Source organism: Panthera pardus, unplaced genomic scaffold (genome assembly GCF_024362965.1).
Source record: "Panthera pardus isolate Hobbes unplaced genomic scaffold, ASM2436296v1 HiC_scaffold_24, whole genome shotgun sequence".
Taxonomy (NCBI): Eukaryota; Metazoa; Chordata; class Mammalia; order Carnivora; family Felidae; genus Panthera; species Panthera pardus.
Window position 1 is genome coordinate 11,494,717 of NW_026526810.1, and position 11,584 is coordinate 11,506,300.

The following is an 11,584-nucleotide window of genomic DNA, read 5'->3' on the forward strand; positions in this document are numbered from 1 at the left end:
CGCAGATGTCCCGTTCGGCGTACAGTGTCTCTTAGCAACGGCTTCGAGTCCCTCCGCCAGGGGCGGAGCATCGGAAGCCACAGTGGGGAAGCCGAGGGGGAAATGAGTGAAGCCAATCCGAGACGAGTCCCAGCCTCGATCGGCACGCCTCCTCTAACTGTCGCGAATGCGCAGATGGCTTTACGGCAGGCAAGGGGTGGGGGCAGCTGGGGGTAAGGAGGGGAGAAGGAAGCAACCAACCAACCAAGTCGCCCCCACCCCCCACCCCCACCCACCCCGGACCTGGTTTACGGCTCCGGGCTCAGGCTCCAGTGCGGCCGCTGATTGGCTGCTGAAGGCTTGGTCCCATCCCAGTGACCCCAAAGTGCTGGAGGGAGGGGGCGGGGGTGGCCCAGTGCAAAGTGCATCCCGAAAGCCCCCTGCCTGGAGCCCCTGCGGCTGGCACTTCGGACCCTGTATGACCCGGGACCTCGCTGCCCCGAGACCTCTCGTGTGCCCCGGTAGCTGGGAGCCTCCGGCCCGGAGCGCGGCAGCCCCCTGCTCCGAGCCCTCAGACCGGGACTGCCCCCCCCACCCGAGCCGGGACTTCCTCCCTGCACCCCTGCCCCGAGGCTGCCCGGCGGTCAGGACCGTCGCCCCCATTCTGCTCGGCTGTCTGGATGCTCGGCGGGCTGGGGCCGTGAGGCATCAAGAAGGATCAGGAACACCCGTGTCCGGCCCTGCCTGGGATGTTTGTTCAATGGAGAAGTTGGTGAGTGTGGAGAAGGCTGAAAGGAGGAAGAGAAGCAGCAGCTGAGGAGACAGGTAAAGTCAGTTACCTCCCCCGAGGGGAAGGGGACTGGCGGGGAGGAAGAATCACTGCTTCTTCCTGCCTGCCCTTATCACTCTTCCTTTTGCTACCCCTTCTCAGAGCCCCTTCCTCCTCGCCCCTGGGTCACTGCACCACTCACTGGTTTTTGCTTTCCAGGTTTGAGCTGGCTAGAGGAGACGAGAGAGCAGGAAGGGTCAAGCCACCCACCAGAGAAGCAGCAGAGAGCCTCTGACCAGCATCCTGTATAAAGGTAATAAGCCAGATCTCCCCACCCCATTGTTTATTTCTAGCCCCTATCTCATTAAGCATTGCTTTATTTTCAGCGTGGTTACCTGGAAATGCAAGTCTTTCCTGGCACCCAGTTTCCCAGCAAAAACAAAACTCTGCCGGTGCCTGATCCTTAAGATTTTAATTAATAATAACTTCTCTATCCCAGAAACATATTTTCCCTTCTCTGTACATTGTGTTTTCTTTTTTTCTTTTTCTTTTTTGCATTATCTTTCTGTACACTGTACCATTTACCCTGCTCTGAGACTTTGAGACCTTTTTGTAGCCCCCCCCCCCAAACCTTACTCTCAGAGGAATTCCTCAATTCCTTGTTAATTGCTTGTTAATTCTGAATGACTCTGCTTTTTAATTAAACCACAATTTTCTGTTTTCCCCTTATGTCTGCCTATCACCTTTCCTCTAACTCTGTCAGAAAATCTTTTGAGTTAACTAACGGACAAGGGTTTGGTAGAGGAAGATGCGGTAATGGCTTGAAATTTATGACTTTTGGAAAATAACTTGACTTTTTCTGCTAGTGAAAAGTGAATCTGTGTACCTTAATAGTGTGGATAGTATGAAAGCAATATTTGCTCCTGAAGCACGTACCTGTAACTAACTCTTCTGGCTTTTATGTGTTTCTGTTGACAGATGTGAATGGGTTCTGAAACTGTTGTAAAACGATAAGTAATATTTGTGACACCTTAGATTTTCTAGAAGAACTTACAAAACTTCATACAATATTTTGTTAATCATTTGACACTCAAGAATTTGAAAACAAAGGGATGTTTTGGTGTGTTTAGAATCTAGGGCTTTATTCTTGCACTCTTCATAGATAAGGTTTATTTCAAAATCCTTACAGATAATTTGTTAGATTGAAATTTAAGCATCTAATTCATGTGATCACATTTCTGTCGTCGTATTTTGTTGCTGCTTCTGGAAAATACACCAAAGGTAAGTTTAGGACATTCATGTAATTCCTAAAGAGGGAATATGATCAGGGAAATTATATAAGAGTTAATTCACAAATTAGTCAAGTGAATGACTTCTCTAATATCCAATAACAGGAGTATAAAGTGACTTGTTAATCTCAGAGTTATTTTAATATCTCAGATTGTTTAGGGAATTTCAGGTACAAAGAAGTACTTAAAATAGCAGAAGTTGTTAGGAAATCGTTGATTTACTCTGTTCCACTGGACTTTCTGCCTTTCCCCAAAAGAAATGTATGCCTTTCCTGATTCTTTTAATTGTGAAGACATTGCTAAAGATACTTTTAAGTGCTCTGAGGGTTTGCATATTCTTGAGACCTGGTCCTGGACTCCAAAGGGAGAGTGTATGCTACTGAATGGAATTGAAAATCAGTATCTACCACTGACTGTTCCATGGTGAACATTTAGGGCAGCCTTTATGTGCATATAGGGTCCACTTCACTTCAGTAAAAGCTAGGCAGAAGTCTATAAAAGTTAAAGGCAATTTTCATTATGCAAATATGCAAATCTCCAGAGAGATGCCCAATGATTACTTTAGGAATTTTGTCTTTTAAATGCTAACGTATTTGGAATATGTTTTTAAGGTAAAGACAAATGATGTGTTTTCTATTCAGGCCTTCTCACTTACATATTTTTTCTACTTTAGATACGACTCTAGCATGTTTTCATTTGCAAGGGGTGTTACCACCTGAGATGGTAAGGGAGCAGGTCTGTGGCGAGTCAGGCTTGTAAGTTACAGAGAGAACACTGCTTTCTTCTGGTTGCCAGCCAGATCATTCTCATTGCTTAAATAATATTTCATTGCTCCTCTCAGCTTTTAACTGCCTTTCTCTGATTAGGGAATATGTATATAAATCGTTGGCATCTATTCCTAGTATTAGCATGATTGAGAGTGTTTGGTCTAGATTATGCTGAACATTTAAAACGTTTAATATGGGTAAATATTTACCAGCATGGACAGTTAGGTAGTTTATATTTTTCAGATTGGTAGTTAACTTTGTGTTAATTCGATTGCCGTGTATACAGGTTTTTAGAGAAAAAAAAAAATGGAAAGCGCCTGATTTATTTGATAACCAAATATAGATTTATAGTCACATAGGGGGAATAACTGATTTTAACTGAAGATCTACAGTGATGCATTTAGAGTATGCTGTGGCTCTATACTTACATTCTTTATACCTGAAGTAATACCATGCATGATTATTTAATATTCTATATATATCTATTTTCTTCACGTTTAACTTTGGTAACACAGAAGTTCATACTATTCCTAAAAAGCCTAAAGTCAGATAAGGTTTATATATTACCTAATATCTGACTTACAGCCTTTTATTTCATTTTCAGCTGAAGACACTCCCTACGGAGAATGATTGTCTCTTTTTTTGCAAACCTTCTAGGTACTGATGTAAGGCTGCTAAGATGATAAAGCCGGACAGGGGTTAATATGATAATATTGACAAGACCTCCTCATTTACAACATTTGTGATTTAAGCCTTGAGTTGAGTCTGCATAGTGAATTATACAATTTCCTTTCTTGCCTCCTTCACATTCCATGAAAATGGTTGGTTTTTCTGCTGGAACATTTGAGAATTATAGATAAGTTGTGCATGATAACACATCCTTGTGTTACGCAGAGGCCCAGTAATTTGGAGGAAATATGAATACCCTTACTTGTTTTAGAACATAAACACCATGCTAACCATGAGGAGTGATACTAGAAAACACTTCTACTTTATTTTGGGTTCCAGGCTCTTGATCATATCAATAGTGCTGGTCAACATAGACCTCGGCCATGTTGTACACTTTGGGCCTTACAGTGTTTCTGCAGCCATCTTCCCTCTTAGAACTTGTGACCCAATGGTGTTTTTTTTTTTTTTTTTTTTTTTTTTTCCTCAGAGCCAATATCCTTGGAGTTGCTGATTTTATTTTCTTACCAGCCTGTATATCTCTGTCTGTTCTACAAAGAAATGCTTATTTCCTTTTTTGAGTAGCAAGCTGTTATCTTGTTTCTAGTGGTGTGAAATCTGAAAGCACAGTTCTAATTTGTATCACCTAATCCAAAAATATGTGGACTTTTAGTGAAAATAATATGCAAAGAGCCATTAGTGACTAATCATTTATGCCAGAGGAAATCGGGGACATGTGGCAAATCTGGTGAAAGTTTTATACAATTTTAGACAGGTCTTAAATATATTTTATATTAGAGTTATTTTACTCTTCACTCTGTTCTGTGAATATAAACTTCTTTTAATTATGTGAAGCAAGAAGTTTAGTTTTAACTTAATGAAGTTCCTTTGGCATCTTTATAGAATTTAGTGTTAACATCTTATTTTTTATTTTTTTAAAATGCTTATTTTTGAGAGAGGGAGAGAGACAGCACAAGTGGAAAGGGGCAGAGAGAGAAAGGGGGAGACATATTATCCGAAGCAGGCTCCAGGCTCTGAGCTGTCAGCAGAGAGCCCAATGTGGGGCTTGAACCCACGAACCGTGAGATCATGACCCGGCTGAACGAACCACCCAGGTGCCTCAGTGTTAATTTTAATTCCTAAATGTATACTTTCTAGTATGGTCAACAGTGTAAAAGCTCAGAGGCCTGCATTGTTTCCTTTTGACCTGACATAGATTAGAAAAGATGGATTCGTAAAATTTAAACAACACAATTCACCACACTATTCTGCAGTAAAACCTCATATAAAAATGATAGACATTGGGGAAATGGCTCATTTTGATACATAATTCTGAAGTCTTGTCTGCATGGTTTGTTTTTTGTTTTTTGTTTCTTGTCTTTTCTGACTGAAACCTGGAATGGGATTTCTAAGATTATACCCTCAGAATTTTAGTCATTGTGAGTCATTAATTTAAAAACAGCTTACACTGTACATTTATTTCTTTAGAAAATAGCCTCCTTGGCCATATTCTATTATTTTATAGGTGACTTCTTCATGAACTATCAGATTTTCAAATGTGCACTCCTTGAGAATATAGACTTTTCTCCATTTTCCTGTGTCTGGACTTCTCTGTGATTTTTTTTTTTTTTTTTAGTATTTATTTTTGAGAGAGAGAAAGAACACGTGCAGAGGAACAGGGGAGGGGCAGAGAGAGAGGGAGACAGAGGACCTGAAGTGGGCTATGCAGTGACAGTGGAGAGCCCGATGCGGGGCTTGAACTTATGAACTGTGAGATCATGACCTGAGCCAAAGTCGGACACTTAACCGACTGAGCCACCCAGGCACCCCAACTTCTCTCTGATTTTTTAAATAGCATGTGTAGCACTAGATATTATATTTACTTTTTAAGTTCAATAGTCTTTTTTTTTTAAATGTATTCATATGTGGATAGCTATACTCTATTAAGTGCAAACTCTCCTAAAATAACACCAAGATAAAAATTAATTACTTGTCTGGTGCTTTGGACTATTAGGATGTTTTGGTAATGGTAATTAAGTCATTGCCTTTCATAATTTAAGGGATGCAGCTGACAAAGGACTCTGTGTGCATGGTATGTGTGTCTTGTTTTTTTTCCAGTAAAAACTATTGCATCTAAAGTGCTCTTTTGGTTTAAACCTATAGTTATTGTTTATAGCACTTGGTATTGTCAGAAAAGGGAAACATGATCTTAACATTTTTAGGTGTATCTAATTTATTTTAAGTATGCAGAACTCTCTAGTAAAGTTTTACCAGGGGGCGACACCAGTGGCCAAGGCCTAGCAGTGTGCCAAACACATGTCAGGGGCTCCGTGGACTTTCATCTGTCTGATTGAAGTAGCCCATACGGCATTATTGCAAGTTATTGTGGTTTGTGCATCTTTCTTGTTCAGAGAAATAGTCACTTCATCCTTTAACACAAAGCCTTTTCTTGATATTATTAATAAGTCAGTACCATTTCATATTCCCCTCAACCCCCACTTTGCATGCCCTCCTCCCCACTTACCCCCTCTGCCTCCATGGAAGGGGCGATGGGTAGATAGAAGGCCTAAGAACAAGACTCCTAAAGGCTTGAAACCATGGAGAGCTATCTCCGCTTCTCTTGGGAGGCAGGGGATACCAAGGACACCCTTAGAAGTAAGGCAGCCAGTGCCATTGATTTTTGCAATGTAGATGTAGCTCATGTGGAAAATAATCACCTGTTCCTTTGTGGAAAATGCTGGAGGCTTATCATTGGAGACCTCGGTTTGCATTTTTTAAACAAATTTTTATTTTAGTATAGTTTTAGACTTACAGAAAAATTGCACAGACAGTACAGAATTCCCATGTACTCCACACCCAGTTGCCACCAACAACTTATATTAATAGATGGATTTGTCACAATTAATGAACCAACAATGAGCATTATTATTAATTAAAATCCATATCGTGTTCACACTTCTTTAGCTTTTACCTAATATGCTTTTTCTGTTCCAGGATCTCATCTAGGATACCACATTACATTTAGCCTTCTTGTTTCCGTAAGCTCTTCTTGGCCATGACAATTCCACAGACTTCCTTGTTTTTGATGGCTTTGACATTTTGAGGAGCACTGGTCAGGTATTTTGTAGAATGTCCCTCAGCTGGAATTTGTGTGGTGTTTTTCTCATGATTAGGGGGGTTATGGGCTTTGGAGAGAAAGATCACCACGGTAAATTGCCATTCTCCTCATTCCATGCTTGTCACGTGACTTGGCACTGCTGCCTGTTAACCACGATCACCAGGCTGAGGCAGTGTTTTTCAGGTTTCTTGCCGTAAAGTTGTTCTTTCCCTCCTTTTCCATGCTGTCCTCATGGGAAGGAAATCTCTACATGGCCCACACTAAAGGAGAAGGGAGTTATGCTCTACGTCCCTGAGTAGGGGGGATCCATGCAATTATATGGAATTCTGTACAGGAGATTTGTTTCTGCTCCATCCTTTATTTATTCAATCAGAGCATTATGGGCCTGTTGGTATTTATTCTAGACTTTGGGTTAGAATCCATACCGCTTATATTTATCTTGTTCAAGTTGTTCCAGCTTAGCTACTAAGAGCTCTTGTGGTTGGCCCATGTTCCTGTGACATTCCCCCATCACTGCATTTCTCTTTGAGCACTTCCTTTTTGGCACAGTGAGATGCTCCAGGCTCATATTGTATATTTCCTGCCCCACCCACTCTCAGAATTGGGCATCTCTGTAAGGATAGTTCTGCATTTTTTGCAGCTTGCCTTGTAGGAGTTGTTCTGATCATGTCTAATTCTCTAATTCATTTTTTTAAGAAATGATAGTCCGTTTTAAGTTAAATATTGTTTCCAAGTGCGTGCTGGCCAAGTCTTTGGCCTTGGAAAAAGGAAAGGGTCAAAGTGGACTATATACTGATGTGGATTGGTTGTAAATTCTGGTGTGCAACCAGCGGCACCTAGGACTGCCACTCTTCCCCATAGTACATCAGGTTGTCAGGTTTTCAGGTAGCCCAGCCTTTCCTGTTTAAGTGATGGAGGGCTTAGCATACCTACCCTACTGGGATGGGGTGGGGTAGTAGTTCTCCCAGTGAGTAATTTCTAGAGTGATTTGAGCATAAAGTGTGGAAGTCACTTAACATGTGCTCTTAACCTTAATGGAGTTCATAGACCTAGGGTTTAATCTATATGAAGAAAGATCCTTTTTTTCTTTCAATTGTAGAGAGGATTTTTCCAGAATTCATATAGGGAAGCTGGCAAGGATGTTGTTAATCTTTTACGCAGTTTGATGTATATATAAAGGAATAACCATTTCAAAATGATTAACATAATGCTTTTTAGGGCATATGAAGAACCAGCATTTAAAGATATACTCTCCTTTTGGTTGTCATAGATTCCATTTTGGCCCTGACCACCTACTATATTGAATGAACACATACTTTCATTTTTGTCCTGTTTAGAAAAGAGCACACGCCTAACAGTGTCAGTTAAAAAGTAATTCAGATGAAGCAAGCCTGAAAATATATTCTGAATAGAGCAAAAATAAGATAAAAGGAACCTGTACTTGCATCTGAATTTCAAATGTGTGATTTTTTTTTTTAATTTACTCTTTTTCAAAAAACTGCCCTTTTAAGAAAAAAAAATCCTGAAAATACACCATATCCGTACCAGTTTGGAGATTAATGTAATGTAAGAACTGACCTGCGTTCTTTCTCTGCTCTGGAAGTTTGATAGAAAGCACTAAAATTTAAGCTCATCGAAAGGTAGAGTGTGTAGGCATCTCTGATTTTTTATTATTTTTAGGAATCTTCCCATAATTGGTATTTGTTTTTAGGTTAAGAAAGCTCAATCACGCTGCAATCTGGACACACTCTGAGCCTTCTCCTCACAATGCTGTATGTGCACAATGGTTATTAGGCAATCCACGTATCAGAAGAAGGGACATTCTTCCACAAGGTAAGTGACTGAAGGTTATTGGTCATCTGTGCAGTTCTGGGGAGGAAAATCCATATAGCTTTTGCTTTTCCCTTCAAAGCAGCTAACATATACTAAACACAACACTTGCTAAAAGAAAATCCAGGTTTTTGTTTGTTTATTTTTTATACTGTTTGAATCTTACATAGTAGACCTCATTTAAGAGCCAAGATAATGGTCTCATTTAAAAAAAAAAAAATCTGTTAAAGCTGATTTTGAGTATATAGTAGTAGTTTTCATTAATTTCTTCCAGTGGTATTCAGTGTCTTTGCTTACAACTCTAAAAATACACAGAAACCTATTCCAAAAGGGTTTTTGGTCATTTTTAAGATGAGAGACTTAGTTTTATAGTGTTGATTGAAAAAGTAATTAAGCAAAGGGATAAGGGGGAAAATCATGTTTATTAAGGAGACAAATTGTCAGGAAATTTCTCATTTCCAAATTTTCTCTGAGGAGATAGCTCTTTGTAATAGTAGCCTGATATTTTTAAATTATATTACTTAATAGGAATACGAGTTTGAAATAACCATTTTCACTTTATGAAACAACATAGGACATTTGATTGTATTCTTAAGCTGTGATGATTTGACCTAGGTCAGGCTTAAGTTTACCTTTGCACAATCTATAGCAAGAGGTTTTGCAAGATAAATTATTATTGGTAACAAGATTATCCCAAGATGTCTAACCTACATAGGAGACCAAAATGTCTTTAAAGGACTTTATCACATAATTTTTTATTTTTAGAAATGGAAGCCGCCTAATTAGGAGATGAGTCTAATCTATTCCTTAAAATTAGCCCAGATGGAATGGCTTCTTAGAAGCGTGTTAGTTTAAGCTTCTGTAAGCTTCTGTAAAGCTTAAAAACCCACTGAAAAAGTTTTTGTACACACACATGTAAGGGCCACTTTTCACAATTCACTTTGGACTTTTTCCTCTTTGCATGAAGGAGATCTCATTTTATATTGAGCCTGAGTGCACACCTCTTTTGTGACCTGTTAGAGGGTGCAGAAGTCCAGGACACTACTTTTTCTTTAAAATGATTTTTTTTCATGTGGTGGTGTTTCGATTCTTACAGTTTTTTTTTTTTTTTTTTTTTTATCTCACTTGGATTTTCTACATTTTCTTTTTTTTTAATTAATTTGTTTTTGAGAGGGGAGGGGGCAGACTGAGGATCCGAAGTGGGCTCTGCGCTGACAGCAGAGAGCCCGAACAGGGGCTCAAACTCATGAACCGTGAGATCATGACCTGAGCCAAAGTCAGATGCTTAACTGACTAACCACCCAGGTGCCCCGATTCTTAGAGTTTTTAGATATTTTGTGTGATCTTGGTACTTTGCCAATTAGAGTAAAACTTTTAGAAAACTGAAATTAGAAAAGTAGAAAAGATAACGTGGCAGAAGAAGGGGGTGGTAAATCATGCATCAAATAACAAAGTGGGGAGGACAGAAAGAAACGAAAAAAGGAAAATGCATACTCTCTATGCATTTTACTTTACCCCACGCACTTCTTTCCCCCCCAAACCTTTCACTCTTTGGAGCTAAAAATAAAATATTGAAATACTTTAGGGGACTCATCTGAAGTTTTTCATTTTTTTTTTTAAACTGCTTCTCATAGTCTTTAATCTTAATAGGCTATGAATTGACCATTTGATACCCTGCATTCACTCACTGATCTGTGATCGAGTCCTTGAATGGTTTATAACTGCATGCATTAGGGAAATTAACTCTTTTTAAAAATTTTTTTAAAATGTTTGTTTATTTTTGAGAGAGAGAGAGAGAGACAGAGCATGAGTGGAGGAGAAGCAGAGAGAGAGGGAGGTACAGAATCTGAAGCAGGCTCCAGGTTCTGAGCTCAGCACAGAGCCTGACGGGGGGCTCGAACTCAGGGATCACGAGATCATGACCTGAGTGGAGGAAGTCACATGCTTAACCGACTGAGCCCTGTCCACCACCGCCCCCCCCCCCCGCCCCCCACAGTGCCCCAGGGAAATCAAACTCTTAAGACGAGCACTCACCTGACTACTCTGTTGTCTCCCATTTTCTGGCTGCCCAGCATCACCTTCCATTATACCTAAAATAATGCTGCTATGTTCATAGGATGTTTGCTTTGAGTTTTCAAAAGACTACAGAAGAAATTTCCTGTAACCGCAACTTAAGGCATTATGCCTGGCTTTTTGTTTGAAATCTTTTATAATCTTTGGGAAGCTACCAAAGTTCCGGTTATAGGAGGTGCATATTAATTAGTTGTAGTAGGATGAACTGTCATGACTAAGATTTACATGATTTAACAATGGAAAATTCTGTGCTATTTAATAGACACTGCGAGGAGCCAAGTATTCTAAACTTCACATATTCTACTTGCCCTTAAAGGCTATTCCCTGTGACCTAATGAATCCTTGGTAAAAAGTGGACTCAGCTAGGATGTTACACCACCATTGTCGAAGGAACCCTGAACTCCAGGAAGAATTGCAGATTCAGGCTGCAGTGGCTGCCGGGGATGTTCACACAGTACGAAAGATGTTAGAACAAGGCTATTCTCCAAATGGCCGGGATGCTAATGGCTGGACCCTTCTTCATTTCTCTGCAGCAAGAGGGAAGGAAAGATGTGTTCGAGTATTTCTAGAACATGGAGGTGAGTTTTCTGGAAGCAAACCTTTTTTGTCAAGGAGAAACTTAAATTATATTTAGTTTAAATATATGTGTACATGTATATAATGTTTAATGCTTCCCTTTGGTTGATACCCACCTTCTTATTCTCTCCTTTGTGAAGATTTGTTGCAGGTGTGCTGCGTTTTGCTTAAAACCAGATTGTTTAAAGCGCAATTTGGTGAATATAATGTGCTTCCCCCGCCTGTAACTGTATTTATACACAGCCAGATTTTCCTGGGTCATTTCAAGTAAAAGCAACCCTCCATGTTGTCTGGCTGCTTCTGTTTCGGAAGCAGAAGTGGTTGTGGTACCCACAATTAGAGAGTTGCACAAGTTTCCCGTTTGATAATTGCTCATGCAAACAGACCTAGCAGGGGTCCCTTTAAGTGTCATGCCCTTAATGAAGTCCTATCTTTTGAAGTTACCTCTTTAAAAAAAAAACTTTTGGATGGCATCTTTTATTACTGTTTTAGAGCTCCTGCCTTTTCCAGATCTGTA

At 39.9% G+C, this 11,584-nt stretch overlaps 1 protein-coding gene across 4 annotated transcripts in view; it reads left to right on the forward strand.

Annotated features, from left to right (window-relative positions):
- The first annotated feature begins 253 nt into the window (after window positions 1-253).
- The window catches only part of ASB7 (ankyrin repeat and SOCS box containing 7), a 50,792-nt gene continuing 39,461 nt past the window's right edge, over window positions 254-11,584 (forward strand). Inside the window, exons 1-4 of one of the 4 annotated variants that reach the window (XM_019460090.2) lie at window positions 254-804; window positions 968-1,061; window positions 8,300-8,421; window positions 10,808-11,069. In XM_019460090.2, the coding sequence (XP_019315635.1) occupies window positions 10,859-11,069 (211 nt within the window). In that variant the 5' untranslated portion in view covers window positions 254-804; window positions 968-1,061; window positions 8,300-8,421; window positions 10,808-10,858. The remainder of the gene's footprint in view (window positions 805-967; window positions 1,062-8,299; window positions 8,422-10,807; window positions 11,070-11,584) is intronic. The other 3 variants (XM_053888774.1, XM_019460089.2, XM_053888773.1) reach the window with 3 other exon arrangements.